General features: G+C 39.7%; 1 protein-coding gene across 2 annotated transcripts in view; it reads right to left on the reverse strand.

Annotated features, from left to right (window-relative positions):
- PKP3 (plakophilin 3) overlaps nucleotides 1-16,199 on the reverse strand; it is a 43,405-nt gene that overhangs the window by 11,208 nt on the left and 15,998 nt on the right. For both annotated transcript variants that reach the window (XM_025166666.2, XM_025166667.2), the window contains exons 2-5: nucleotides 8,283-8,371; nucleotides 6,772-7,484; nucleotides 5,301-5,424; nucleotides 4,821-5,025 (exon numbers count right to left, since the gene is read on the reverse strand). In XM_025166666.2, coding sequence (XP_025022434.2) covers nucleotides 4,821-5,025; nucleotides 5,301-5,424; nucleotides 6,772-7,484; nucleotides 8,283-8,371 — 1,131 coding nt within the window. The remainder of the gene's footprint in view (nucleotides 1-4,820; nucleotides 5,026-5,300; nucleotides 5,425-6,771; nucleotides 7,485-8,282; nucleotides 8,372-16,199) is intronic.

Consider the following 16,199-nt stretch of genomic DNA (forward strand, 5'->3'; position numbering starts at 1 on the left):
CTCAACATTATTAGCATGTTTTACTGCAAGGAACAGAGTGGCTGAATCATATCAACTTGTTGGAGCAAGATAACCTTGTAGGCCCAGCCAGGCATCTTCCTCGTGCTTTCCAGCAACTCATCTTCAGTCTCTTCTGTATAGCTCCTCACAACAGAGACCTTCTACAACAAGGTTAACAGGATACTTCTGGCTCTAATTTTGTTTAGTTTTCACATTTGTCAGGTTACTTTCTTCTTCCTTTTTCAATTAAGAATGGAAAATACTGTCCTCCCAGATACTGCTGAACATCACCCCCAGCCAACATAATTAGGGATGAATGATAATGGGTTCTGCAGTCCCGTATCTACAGGGCTATAGATTGACATTGTCCTCCTCCTCATTGTAAAGGGATGGATGCTGGATGGATGCTGTAAAGGGCCAGTTCTTCAGCTAAGTTTAAATTCTGGGAGACTTGAAACAAGTGTTCAATAAGGCCAAAAGCATCAACTTGGTGCCTCCAATAACTACCAATATTGGTTTCCTGGCTATAGAAAAACTGCTACAATCATCAGCTTCTGCTTTCTGATCTATTATCTGCTGCCACAGGAAATGCCGCTCATTAATTCTGTTTTGTGTTCGTGAGCAGGCTTATCTGTTATGGGATCACAGTGCATCAACCACTGTTGTAGATGCCAGGGAAGCTGTAGGTATTGAGATGTCAGGCCTCCATCCCAGTGGGCTCTGGAAACATGCTTGCTTCCCCACTTCCACAAATGCCCCAATATCCTGGCTACTAACTTCATGTCTCTCCTCAGCTTCTGCCAATGCTGCTGTAGCTGGTTTTGCTGAAAGGCATAAGGATTTTCCCTCTTGGGAAATCTGGGATTAACAGATATTTAAGAAGCATTTTTTCAAAGGGGTGCATTAATCCCTACGCTTGCTAATAAAAATGCAAAGAGTTTTAATTCCAGCTTGGTAACCATTTAAAGAAACAGAGTGTGGCAATGAAACAGTAAAAATGAACCAAGGGCAGTTCCATTCAGAATTGTAGACAATCGATGGGCAGCATGGCTCTCAATGAATTCACATTATAGCTTACCCCAGTGGAATCAGTTGAGGAATTAAGTTAGTAAACAAGAATTTAGGTTGTTCTTTTAGCAGGCAATATACATTTGCTCATGAAACAAAGAGATCTGTTGCAACTCTGCGTGTTTGGGTGGCTGAAGAGCAGGGAAGCCATACATGGGGGAAAATACTATGGTTCTGGAAAACAGGTTATGCATATCCAGAGTTCTTGGTCTGAAAAGGATTGGCTGAGAGAAAATAAAGGAAGTGAGAATTCAAAGAGAAATTCCCTTAAATGAGAAGCAACCCAAGGCAGGATGCTACCAGATGAGGTGATATTTCCTCTTATGAAAACTAAGACAGTGATGCAGGCTTGGTTGGGATTCATCTCCTTGCACACTGGTAGAGAGGCAGATGGTTTATAAGGAAATGAACGGATGAAAACTAAAGGAGGGTCCTCAGCTTGTCTGGGTTAGAAAACGAATCTTGCACAAGACTGCAATTAACCTCAGGCTACTAGGAAAAATAGTGCAATTATCAATGAATGTACTAATGCAATATTTGTTTTGGAACTTTTGAGCTTGCTGGCCACATATGAAGGGCTTCAGTACACAGGTGAGGTGAGGAAGCATTTCCATAATACACTTTTGCATTTTTGCCATGTGATTGGCAGAGATGGGAGATAATTCTCTCTACACAAACTCGTCCTCCCTTGAAAGCAGCAGATATCTGTCTTCTCTGACCACCGCCCCCCCAACATACCAGCACCATATTAGGCTCATCTTTCCCCAAGAATGAGGTGTGCCCTAGGCTATATCTGGGGATTACTCTCTCCAACTTCAACTGTATTCTATTAAAACTTCACAGAGTTTAACAGGCTAGAAACATGCATGAAAGCTCATTGCACCATAGCTCTGGGCCTAACTTTCTCATTAGCTTTGGTATTAAACAATCAGAGCCTGCTGGGCAGGGTTGAAGAGGATCTTTTTATAACAGAAGCAAATACAATCTCTCCTCTTTGGCAGATCTCTTTATCCCATATCCCAGTTGTACCTAGGCAAGGATATTTGCCAGCAACTGCAACATATAGCCATGTCATTGCCTCTTGCTCCCCCAGCCCTGCTTCTCTTTATCTCCTTTCTCTTTACATGATGTTAAGCAGAACAACCACTTAATTTATAGGAATTTTGCATCCTTTCCCTAGCCCCTCCAAAACCTGCCTCCTAATACACTTTTCTTTGCTAAGATTTGCTGATGCACATTGAAGTTGAGCTTGTTAATGGGCTGGCATTCCAATCTCTACTCAGGAGAATATTCAAGGAAGCGGAGAGTATCCAAGAGCTGCTAGTATTTCACTGATTCCTTCAATTCATTTACTCCTCAATCTAGCTTTGCTGTTTATGAACTAAGAAATAAGCCAGTATTTTGGGAAAATTAAAGGTTACTAATTATGAGGGGAATTTGGAACAGAAGGGAGGCAAATGCTCTGGACATGAGTACATTTAATGCACAGCACAAAGTATACAAATGACCTAAATACAACACTGGTTTCATACATAATACTAAACTTAGCATTTTTAGTTTAGTGTGATGTGCAAACTCAACCTAACATTTTGTATCACTCAGTAAATTATGGTTTGCTCAGCAAATCCATGGTTATAACATCCTGGTTCAGCATTAACTGTTGAAAGTCCTTTGGGATTGCAATGGTCTATAAATGTGATTAAGAGCGAGCATAGCCTACTTGTATAAATACAGTTCAACTGTACATTAGAGGCTTCTTTCCAGATGAAAATAGAAGCCGAGGTAATTTTCTTCAGAAAAAGGCAAATACAATTAATGTCTTGTCTGCTTTTACTCTTTGTGGTAAGGCAGATGGCAGATTCCATTGTGGCATTAAATCTGCCCTGCACATCACTTCTTGCCAACTTTTCTCATGCATTTCTCTTGATACAGTCAGGTTTTCAAATCCTGTCACATTTTAATTTAATCATAGATTAGCACCCCATATAATATTACTAAATACAGCAAGAATTTTTTTTTTTTTAGATGTAAGAATCTCTGAACCAGGCTTGTAAATCATAGCAGCTATTATATGTCAAAATTTGATGGGCTGTCAGGCTCCAACTTTGAGATTCCTTTTATATCTTAAAGTTTGTCACTGAATTATTTATTGTAGTTATTTATTTCCAACCTGGTTTAAGACTTTTGCTGGCTTATATACAATAATTAGGAGATGAGGTGGCTGTAGTTTCTTTCCTGACCCCTACCAATCTGTTCTCTCCTTATCCTTTTGTTTACTCCTTCCCTACCCCAGACATACCACACATCCAGATTCAATTACCAATTAATAGTATACAGCGTATTATTTAATGGATTCACATTTAATGGACTCAGGATACAACTGGGATGGAATGGAATTGTGAAGGCCAAACTCAGGGAGGGAAAAATGCTCTTTCGTCTCCTGAGGGGCAAGAAAGAGATAAGAGGATGAGGCTGGCACCTCCAAGGAATTCACTCTGTTTTGACTGGCTGACTTTGGGAACTGAGGTTTCAGTCTGGGAAGATTCTTGCTAGAGGTTGTAGCTAATAAACATTGCTGAACTGAATCTACATGGTCTCCTGGAGTTCCTTGGGCTAGGCCTGACATCAATCTTCCCAGACTGAAACCTCAGTTCCCAAAGTCAGCCAGTCAAAACAGAGTGAATTCCTCAGGGAGGTGCCAGCCTCATCCTCTTATCTCTCCCTTGCCCTCAGGAGACGAAAGAGCATGTTTCCCTCCCTGAGTTTGGCCTTCATAATTCCATTCCATCACAACAACAGGCTAAAAGTTTCTCTGGACATTTGGACATCCCTCCAAAGTAACAGACAAGTCTATTACATCTTAAATTTACCTTAACTTTACAACATCTGAAGTAATTCATCATTTGCATGATTATATTAAACAAATTACATCATTTATGCCATTTATGTAGCTATATTGTGTAAATAACATAAATGACCATGACAACATACCTTCATATTTAATGGACATTCTGGAATAACAGATGTCACCTCCACACAAATCATCCATTAAAACTAGGTTTCACTCTATATGAAATCTTAACAACAGCCGTGGGAGGAAGGCTTCATCTGTCTCATGACTCTTCCCCTGTTTAGCTATTTTTATAGATTAAAGTGATGCTATTGGTTGTATTTTAATGTGATTTACCCTGATAGTTATTTGGCTGAACAGAAGATTGCAAATAAATAAAATATTAGCATTGTTTTATAAAGACTGAATCACTTTCAGTCAGTTCATGCAGTAATATTTTTTTAATATGGGAATAAAAGCCAGAACCTTTATTCCATTTCCCATTAAGAACAATTTCTCTAAGACTCCTCTTGCTTATTCCTGTTGTAACATTTGACTATTAATCACAAGGATCAGTGTCATTATACTAAGATTTCTCCTCTTTTGACCCTTATGTTAAAATACAGCAGAAATCAAATGTAACAGTAGGGCAAGATATTTTTTTTTTCAATGGAAGACTCTTTTTGGCAGCTTCCCTAAGGCCAATAATAACGGGTTACTAGTCTTTGCTTTTTCTGAAACACTGGAATACATTTCGATTCTACCTTGGGGCAGGTGGGGGTGGAAAGGAAAGACTGTTTTGAAATTAGAAAAAAATTATGACTTATCCTAGTTCTCTTTAATTTTTCTATTTCTTAGGTGGGTTACAGATCCATGTTCCCAATCCTCTGTCCACAATTTGTCTACAACAATGTTCACTCACCAGTAACATTCTTGCGTAATTCATCATCCTGCTCATGCAAAGTGCGCATCAGCTCATAGATTCCATTTTCTTCCACCAGCCCCAGCTTGTTCTCAGCATTGTCATAAATAAGATTGCGCATGGCACCAGTTGCATGGCGCTGCACCTCTTGGTTGGAACTGTTGAAGAGCTTCACCAGCTTGGGTATGGCTTGGAGACTGCGAGCCTATAGAAAGAGGGAGAGTGGTATACATCTTAGAAGGAGAGAGAAGGGAGGGGGGATATGGGTCCTTGTGCAGTACCCATCTCATCCTATCTCTAAGTAAACTGTCTTCTTCTCAGCCAAATAATCTTCCCTCTTAACATGCAAGAACCCCACTCACCAGAACTGCTTTACCAAACGATGGCACCATCTCTTAAAGGAGAGTCATCACTGAGTAAACATGCAAACAATATTGGGAGGCATCCCTTTGGATCTGAATCCATCCACCTTAGCCTCACCTGTTTCTTGGCATCACTGTCACTATAGCACTTGTGCTGGATGTAAGCAGACCCAAGCACCTGGAGATTGGGGTCACTAGCCATCAGATATTTCACCGCAGAGGGAAGATCAATGTCATCAAACCTGAAATCCAAAGTTAAATTAGAGACGACATTATGCAGTTTCAAATCTTCCCCTCTTTACAGAGATTTCTAACAATATCCATCTGACAGTTGTGCTTAAAAACCCCCATGAAATATCTACTAAGCAAAACTACATATATACATTTATATACATAATTGCCTTGCTAGCTGGTCTGAGGCATATAAAGAACTTGAATTTCTTGTCAAAAGAAGGTCTTGCTTTAAAAAAAGGGGGGAAGGGGAGGAGGGAAGAGAACATAATAAGAAAAGAGCCTGGCAAAATAGCATTACAGAGCTGGAATAAACAGATCATAAATGTAAGAACATCAAGTTTCTTCTTATTACAAGCTTTGCTCTTGCTATTCAATATTCCCTTATCTAAGCCTTTTTTCCTTACATAAGAGCTAGAAACTTGATTTACTTTTCACAACTACAAATGAAGTTTCTCAGAATGCAGAACTCCAGAAGAAATTCAGATTTTGTGCTATCATAAGAAGTTAAGATTCTGTGCCATCACCTGCTTGCCCACTGCAGTGCAAAGATGTCAGGGAGGGAGGAGGGGAGGGAGAGAAATAAAAAATTCATTCATTCATACCCAGTGGTTTCAGTTCTAGGCTTCTTCGTCAATTAATGGAAACCTGCTGGACCACCTTGTTACCTTGAAAGGTTGAGATGTGTTTCCATAATGGCCATTTCTAGCCTGGGAACCAATGGTTCTTACCTTGCCAACCTCAACTCTTACACCTACAGCTAGCCAACAAGGAATAATTGAAATAACACATGTGCTATAGAAAAATACCATATACCAACACCTGGTAAGTTGTAAAGAAGCTGACAAAGATTTTAACACTTGCCCAGATTCAGATTTCAGGATCAGAATAACCTCATTTACAACTCCCATATATGAAAGTCAGAAATCAGGGGGCACACAGAACATAACACCTATTATTTTCCTTGCCGCTGTGCTGGTTATTTTAGGCTGATTTCTGCTCAGCAAAGGCAGAACCCAGAGAGCGATGGCATTCTCTGCACCTGAGTCCATTAGGCATAACAGATCATCAGGTACCCTAACCTCCAGATATGGCAATAAGGAGCACCGAGGGCAAAAAAACAATATACAAAAATTAGATGTCCCATGCCCCTATGGCGGGGTTTCTCAGCCTAGGACTACTTTGTGTGACTGAACTGCAGTCATATCATTCCCAGCTTCCACTGTCAAGTTTAATGGGAATTTATTTGGTTGGAATTCAGGGTAGGCTAAGTAGGTGAAAGCCATCTGTCTGTTCCTGTTTCCTCAGTTCAATTAAGTACAGAGTGCTGCACCACTACAAATTCACAGCACACTTACCCGCCAGAGAAGGATTGCTGAGACATCAGTGTATTTTGACCATCAAACATGTCAATGGCACGCAGGTCTTGCAAATGGTGGTTGGATTCAGTGAAGCTGTGCACAGAAGGGGCACGGGTACTGCGTTCCACTGCAGCGTAAGTATTCCCAAGCCCTCCTTGAGAGGTCTGAGTGCCACTGAAGGAGCCTGCACTAAATCGTGAGCGATTATTGCCCTGGAAACGTTGCAAAGTGCGCATGGCTGGTGCACGGATGACGGTCCTGTTCTGTGGGACCACTATACCATCCATCCAGTCAGCAGGCCGCTTTGTGCAAGCGTTAGAGCCGGCGCTCATCTGCCTCTCAAAGGTGTAGGATTTGTGGAAGCCACCACCACCCCTGTTTTTGTAGAGAGTTGCTTGGGTCAGTGGATCCACGTCAGACATTAAGCTGTAGTGGTCATCCACACCCCCAGGGCTGCATAGCCCATCTGCTAGACGCAGGGAATGCAAGGACATGGTGTCATAGTTCTGGAGGTTCCGGTAGTTCTTGTCAATGAAAGACCTGGGCCGGTTAGTGGAACTGTAATTTGTGCCATAAGCTGGACACTTTGGACCAGTGCCATTGCTGATAGCGGCTATTCTAGAATTGGGTCTGAGATCCACTGCTGACCGGGAGGACCAGCTGGTAGTCTTCACAGAATTGTAACCTTTATTGCGAACTGGCTGGTACAGCTGCAAGGGGCAGGAAAGAAGGAAGGAAAGGTTAATACTTATTTTCAAATGCTGATAAATATTCTCTGTCTCTCACACACACATACACACATACTTCCTTCATGCCAGTTATAAGACCAGCTGAGATATTTTGAAACAATCTAATCTATATACTAATGAGCACCTGCTACAGGGAATCTGGGGCCTACAGGCTGTTCTCAATAACATCTACGCTACTTTGTGCTGAACCTTAAGCATAGGTGTTGCTTGCCCTAACACTATAACTAGGGTTAACAAGAGTATCATATGATATCATAACTAAAAGGCTGTAGTGTTGGAGGTCAGCAACAGAAGGGACATATGTGCATATAAACCATTCCCCCAAATCAGATTCCTTTAACACTGACAAATAAATAACCATGGGAATAAAGTGCAGTTAAATGTTCTTATTATTAATAGGTCCCCCCTATTAAGGAGGTCCATCTAGTGGGACTGAGAAGAAGGGCCTTCTCCGTGGTGACTCCCTCTCCGTGGAACACGATCCCCACAGAGATAAGACTGCCCCCCACCCTGATGTTCTTCCGCAACCCTGAAGGCATGGTTGTGCCAGCGGGCCTGGGGATCCCAGGTTGGTCCGGAGCCCATCAAATGGCTAGTATAAATGTTTTGTGGTCACCAGGGGGTTGGGGAGGGGGTGGTAGGTTTCGTATTTGGGACTTTTATTCCTGCAAGCCACCCGGAGTCACCGTGAGTTGGGCGGCCATATAAATTGCTTAAATAAGCAAGCAAGCAAACAAGCAAAGAAGCAGCTCTACTTACCAAACCTTTGTGATCTGTGCCATCGGTTTGGGATCTGGAACTAAACTGTTGCTGCAGAGTTCTGAACTGACCATTGGATGAGGTTCCACCTGTAGCAGAACACAGAGGAACATTATATTATGTCCAGGTAGTCCCCGGGTTAAGAACATCCAGGTTATAGACGCCCCATAGTTAAGAATGGAGCCCAGTATAGCAAAGTTGAGTGAAATACACAATGATTCGAGTTAAATACACAATGGTTTGGGTTCATTATACAATACTACTTATACAGTATCATACAATAATACTGTTCTGGTTTACGTACAAATTCAACTTAAGGACAGACCTTGGGAACGGAACTCGTTCTTAAACTGGGGATTACCTGTATATAAAGTGAAGAATGAAATGGAAGCAGGGCAGTAACTGGCTGGAGCTGATTACATTTGAAGGAGAAATGCTATTTACATTCCAATTTGAATTTCTCCTCAAATTTAGGATACTCCCCAGCCTGGTAACGCCCTCCAGATCTCCTGCATTCTGATTCCCATCCAGCCAACATAACTCAGACAATCTGGCTAAAAATGATGGAAGATAGTGTCCAGCATTCCTGGAGGACATCATATTCTTCTAAAAAAAAAAAAAAAGTAGTATGGATTCTGAGATTGTGACTGACTTTTGTGTTCATCTTATTAGCAACTATAGTTCTGGTTTCAATTATTCCCATGTTGTATTTTTGGAATGGCACAGGTTTATAATCTCATATTACTGGCCAATTCAGTCCAGTATTGTGTCTTCAAGCTGGCAACAGTCCTCTAAAATCTTGGACAGAATTCCTCCCCAGTCCTGCAGTATGGGATTCTGTCCCTGGAGATGCTACAGACACAGTCCCAAGCATTTAACATCCAGATAGTTTCCTTTACCACAAGATTAAAGTCCCAGGAGGTTAGACTAATATACAGCTATCTTGAGCTGAAGTTGTTGGAAGAGAGAGCTGTGGATACAATAACTACATCTTTCCTGTGCTTTCTGAGCTAGGCTGTTGTCTTCAGGTACTGTGAAAGATGCTGTCACTGGTGCTGAAATAAAATTCCACTTCCAGTCTAATGGCTCTTGCACATATAATGTTAGAGGGTGCACCATATTTGTCTCAGGCAGTGAAATACCTTGGACCAATGCTGATGACCAACTAATTGCTTCCAGAAACTCACAAGCAGGACATAAGACAATGTTTATCTTGTTTGTCCAAGTATAACACTTGTTATGCCAAGTATATTCTACTTCAGAATAAGGGCCTCAATTTACTCATCACAGCTTTCTGCAAAATATATTTAGAATAGATCCCACAGTCCATGTGACAAAATAGGTTCTGCTGTTTCTACAACAAAATAGGTTCTGCTGTTTCTACAACAAAATATGAGTCCATAGATATTGCCATATAACAGACAGCTGCCAGAGGATTCAGAAAAGTGGAAGCCGGGGAATCTCTACTCCATGTGGGGACTAGTTTTAGCTAGGGTTTTATTTTCAGGATCCTTTTCTAACAGCCTAAGTCCTGTCACCTTCCAGCTGGGAAATGATCCTTTATGCAACTGGATTGCCTAACCCTCTTCCATAACTCTAGACCTGTGCCAAATATGTCACATGCACCTGTTTGTCCTCTTGCTGTTTTTTAACAGTATCCTTAATTCACCTAATCACCATCCCTGCTTATCTCTAATTAGAGCACTACAAATGTAGAGCCACTAGACTTGTTCAAAACTGCAGAAGTTACTGAATAATTGCCCAGCAGCACTTTTGCCTACAGTCTCATTCAAACATCTTGCTACTCACAGATGACACTGAATATGCTGTACCGAAGTTGGATCACACAATACACTAAGCCAGAAATACACAGTCCCATTAGCTCAAGGGACACACACCAAAACTAGGTGGGGACAGGATCCATTTCGGAGAGTAAATGCAATGCAGTAAAAGTTAAGCTCTCAAGTGGGTGCTTTATGCTTCTGCAATCCCTCCATTAAAAAAGAAGGGGGCAAAAATATTAGGGAATTTTGGGGACCACAAAAGGGAGGTAGTAGATTCCATGCAGCACACTTTTTGTAACTCTCCATTAAACCTTGAAACATGAGTTGCAAACAAAATTGACTGAGTTCATGCAAAATAAGCTAAAACCTAGCAAACTACATTATGGCTTAACATGATGTGTCATACAGGTAATTGGTAGCACTCATATATTATGTTGATCCCATTTGTTTACCAAGCCATAAACAAACTACAATATGGCTTAGTATGATACGTGAACTACTCATTATTTTAGAGTTGAGATCTTGTCTGAAAATATTTCCAAGAGATGAACCCAATCAGAAATTAAACTTAGCTCTACTACATTAGGTAGACTATTAATAATTGCAGTTACTTAATAGATTCCTGGACACAAACATTTCTGCTAATGTAAAAATTATACAAGGCTCTTTTTCACTTCACTATATAAAACGGTTGACTCAGTTTGTCATCCATTATACCCTTAAATGCTTGTCAGCATTGTTTTAGGTAGCCAATTATCCTCCATATCTCCAGAGTCTTTGACCCAAACCTTATTTTAATGCTGTCTCTTAACGCTTTTGCACTTTTCCAATTTCTACTCTATCTTCATAGCCATTTGTACCTGCTTGCAACCATTCCTTAGGGTGCCTACTATATTCTTTACTTGCTTCTGGATGGCGTGTTCAGGCTGTAAGGATTGGGTCAAAGGGTACGAGGCTGCTAGATGGTCCTACAGGCTGCTGTATTGCTGCCCAAGTAACAGCAAAAAGCCTGCAACTCTTTCAGAGCTACCTTGTACTTTCTGCTGAGTAAATTAGTGTCAGAGACCATTCCTTATTTCAGAACATGCTTACTTCCCTTAAGATGACTTAAGGGAGAACTTGTGCTTTTTGACACTACTGTATTTGCCTTTTGTTTGTTTATTTTGTTTCAAAGAAACATTATGCTGCACAAAGATTATTTAAGGAGATCATGGAGCCTAGCAGCATAATAACTACTTTCCAGTAGTCCAAGGGTCTATCTTGGGGATCTGCCATTATGCCAGGTAACAATGACAAGTATTCAGCAACTGCCACAGTTATTCAGCAGTCGCCGAATCTTAGAGAGCTTTATGGGCCAAAGGAAGGCCACAGAACTATGTATGTTTTGCAGCCCATGGGTTATCCATCCCAATTCTATGGCAGCATATCTGGAAAAAAAATAAAATGCGTTTCACAAATCAGGCCCCATTCTATAATTCACATAGACAATCCCAATCTTGCTTCACATACATTGACTTTCTACATGTAAATATATACAAGGAAATGGACATGAACATGTGGTTTTGAAATGAATACACATATACACATTTTTAAAATTAAGAAATAAAAATAATTTCCATGCACACAACACATTAAGTCTGAAAATGGTCCTTGTCTTCTCTTCCATGAGCAAGATTGGGTTTGTACTAGATTGTCATCTGGCTGTTGTAGTACACTGACATTGCAATGCACTTAACATTCAGACCTTTCTCACAAGTCTCTACCCACAGTTCATACCATTCATTCACTCTCTCATTCATTCACTTTTATTGATTAGCCAACTGGCCTTATCAAAATTAAAGGCAAATATACAAAGTTATAAAATGAGGTACATTCAAATAAATTCATCAACTGTGCATATTACCCAATTTGTTCTATAAAATAAGTTCTCAATTGAACGGCCTTGACTACGAACTTGGCGATCCTGCTACTAACAAATGAGCTTGCGCCCTTGAGGAAATAAGACAGTTTTGGCTCTTCGGTCAAATTCTCTATTTAAGGGCCTGAAGAAAAAACTTTACTCTGCCTGGATTTCCCGACCAACCCTATGGAAGACTTTACAGTTCACACCTGCTAGTTAGGTTATCAGCACTGACTGGTATGACTGAGTCTGGAACTTTGGTACATAAAATTTTCTGGGTAAAAGAAGCTGCACAACATTTTATCAGCAGCAATTCAAACCCCTTGTCTGCAAATGCCAATCCAAGAGTATGGGAAGCTCCTGTAGATTCTTCATCTCACTTTCCAGTTTGATTTTTTTCCTGCTACTTGCAATATTCCTCCTTTCTCACATATGAGAAAGTCCCTCATGTAGACTTAACTATCGTAAATAAAAAGGTTTCAGTCCCTTGTGTTGTTTCTTCACTGAATTATTTCATCCCTTATTTCCCAGGCACCCTTTCCTTTTGTATCAACATCGAAACACTTTTTAAATTATTTCTTAACAAAGGCCCTTTTGAGAGAGCTGTAGCTTGGCATATTTCCTAGAGAAAAGAAAGGAAGAGACCAGCTATCAGGGTAGTCCAGGTGCAGCCCAAACACTGCTGGTGATTATATTTCAGAAGCTGCACAGTTAAGGTCTGTAGAGACCTTAGCCAAACCTTCAGAAGTGTAATACTTGGTAAGTTGAGATTTAGTTGATATAATTTAATGTTTTCTGTCAGATGATCCCACTGTTTTCATGACTCTAGGGGGAGGGGGGTACAGTGGTTTCCGTATCCATTTTATAAGCTTGTAAAAGAAACTTTCATTTAAAAATAGCATCACAGAATACTTACTATTTACAATAAATACACAAAAAATGATTTTTACTGATGTGTCAACTAGACCAAATGTATTTTCAGGCAAGTTTTTTATTGTGCAATTGCCCTGCCTTATTCATGAAATTTTAAGAGCAAATCTGGAAGACAGTGTATTCTACTTCTAACCCTTTCATCTTTTCCCTTTCTATTTTCTGTCTTTTTTCTGACCACAAACATTTGTTAAGGAAAGAAAAACGGAACAGCCACAGAATGCCTTTATGTGGGTAGCACTAGAAGCCAAAACAAATCTTGGTCTGTGTATGTAAGTTTACACAACTAGCTTACTAATGTGAAATAGTGGTTAAAGTTATTGCCCTAATTGAAGAAAAGATAATCACCCTCACTGAAAAAAAATCTGTATTCCCAGACAATCCCTTTTTTTAAAAAAAGCATTTAAACTGATGAACATTTTGATACTCATACTAGTTCCCTGTCTTTATGTGCTTAACTCAGAGCAGACTTCCCCAATTTGGTGACTTACAGATGTGTTCAACCAACTCTGAACATCCCCAGCTAGCAAGACTAAAAGGAAGATGAACTTCAACACATCTGGAACATATCTACTTGGGAAGCCTGGGACAAAACTCATTAAGTATTTAGCTATGTTAATGCAAGATTATAAGACATGTTTCACCTCATTGTAGAGGAATGTGTTAGTGCAAACATTTAGTAGTGAAATACAGTAGTTTTTCATGTTTAATAATTTCATCATACTTAATGATCATGTAGAATTTATAAAACTAGTCAGTAAATTCAGGTCAGGGAGTAATTATTTCTTGTTATTACAACCAAGAGCCAACATTTACATTAAGCTTTTGGTTTAACCTTTTTGTTCGCATTCCCTACTTAACAATAGTACTTCCATTGTCTTATATTCATCCCTTTTTTTTATTCCTTTGTTTGCTCACCACTTGTGAAGTTTCAATGATAAATTCTATAGGGCTTTTTAAACATGATAGCCTGCAGTGTTATATAATATACAAATATACAACAAGAATCTAACACAGACACATTTTGTTAGGCAGGAATAACTGATTTAAGATTGAAATTGTATCTATATATCCTCAAAATTCAGAGGGATTTCATGATTTGGTTCATAATGCATGTAAAACATACATTTCTTATGCATAGTAATCTGGGTTATTATTATAATTTGAGAGAATAGCAGCATGGAGGGAGTAGACAGAATTATTTTGGGAAAAATGCAGTGGAAAATATGTAATAACTATATGAAATTCTGTTAGGAGGTTTAGAATCCCATATATTCCAAACAAGACTAATACAAATCAGGACCAATTATATCCTAGTGAAACCAAAGCAAAGCAATTACCACAGATGTTAAAAAAGATCACACAGAGAGAAATAGATTGTGTAAACTAGCCTTATATGTGTCCATGATACACCTGGGAAACCACAGTTAAAACTTAGAATGTCACCATTAAAATAATGAGTGAACAAATGAAAGGGCTATCACAATAAAGATTCAGTGGTATTAAAAACATAATGGGTTTTTAACACACTACAATTTTTAACTGATAAGGTACTTGTAAACTGCATCTGTATAACCAGACTATCTTCCCCTCTACCCCATCCCAATTTAAGTCCTACACAAGTCTAGCCACCCTATGCATCTGATGAAATGAGCTGCAATTCACAGCTCATTACCTTTTGATAAAATGTATTAGTCAGAAACAGTGCTATCAGACTCCTCCTGATTTTTTGCTACTATAGACTAACACGGTTCTCCCCCTACAACAGTGGTGTGGCAATCATATGTGTTCCTAACAAATTCCATACAGTTAAGGACACCCTCCCCCTCACACACACACAATGGTAATTGTTCCCTTAATATAGAAGGCAAGTAAGTCAGGATGAGGATGGGGAACTTTTTTCTTTATACCAAAAGATTAGGAGACCTACAGAAAGATTAGGAAATCTGCTGTGCCTCAACATATTAAGATAAAGATAAGGTTTATAGAAGTAGCATGGAAGAAAGTGAAAATTCCTCCCATTTTACCAAGCAACTGCTGAAAATAATTATCTAGATGCTGTTGGTCAAACATACCTATTGAAAAAAAATACTGTGATGTATCTTCCAACTAAAGAGGAAACAATCCAGGCTCAAAACCCTACATGCAACTCAGTTCCTAGAGCTTCTCGTTAATATTGACATGCCAACTTCCTATCTCATACTTGATTTTTTTTCTCTTTCACAACATCTTAGTTTATGACAGTGGCTTACAGTTCATTCAACAGATTTGTTTTCAGGCTTCCACTGGACATTGTTCCAAAATACAACACAAAGCTTCCCTTATTAAAAGTAGCCAAATAATTTTATGTGATCAGGATGCTATGCAATCCAGCCCTCAACTTTTTGCTAACAACTGGATGCAAAATGTTCCATTTGATCATCTCAAACTGGTTCCAAAGTTTTAGTCCACTCATAAGAGCTTTAGTTCTTGAATTCCACTCAGAAGGCTTCCATCAGCAAAAAAGGGACAATAACTGATTCTTTCTCCCTCTGCAATTCCAGTACCATTTCCTACATCTGCCCTGAGGGTATCTCAGTCCTCTGCCACAATTGTTTGGGAAAGTAAAAGGGGATGCAAAGTAAACAGGGAATTTTTTGTCTCCTAAGCCATTTATTCTTTCCAATTTATATGAACATTTTTATCTGTTAAATTTCCTTGGTGCAACACAGGAAATGGGGAAGCATATTTGGAGGGAATCCCTATGTACCGCTGCTCTAAAGAAGCTTTGCAGCAGTTCAGATGCAGCTCTACACCTGTCTGTTCTCACAAAGTCAGCTGTTTGGGGAAAGTGAGTTAATTGATTACTTGCTTTGTGCTGCTTCATTTGAAACTGAAGCAAAGCTGGTTTTCCCTTTGCAAGGCTGCAGCTCTAAAGAGCTTGAAGGCCAGCTGTTTCTCATTGGGAAATTCTGACTTTGCCTTGGCTTCTAACTGCAAGGCAACCATGCAACCTTTCAGCGTGGAAAAGAAGAAATTCTACTCCTTGTGCATCCAAGGAGACACCATGAAGATTTAACTTCATGAAGATTAAGAAGCTTCATGAGATAACTGAGGAGAAAGCCTGCTCAATGAAAGTAGGGCAACAACAAGATTGTTCTGAGAATCATTAAGTACAGCAGGAATCTCTGTGTGGGTCCCACAGTGCTGTGACTGAAAAAACATCTGCTGATCTCAGTGACAGCATACATGGAAAGGCTGAAGGCAGAACTTTAAAACAACTTGAATCTTCCTAGCTGTTTAAAAAATTAAGTCCCAACTCCC

The sequence above is a fragment of the Python bivittatus genome, unplaced genomic scaffold (genome assembly GCF_059951505.1).
Source record: "Python bivittatus isolate LINGU-HERP-01145 unplaced genomic scaffold, Pbiv_v1 ctg000480_np1212, whole genome shotgun sequence".
NCBI classification, from domain to species: domain Eukaryota; kingdom Metazoa; phylum Chordata; class Lepidosauria; order Squamata; family Pythonidae; genus Python; species Python bivittatus.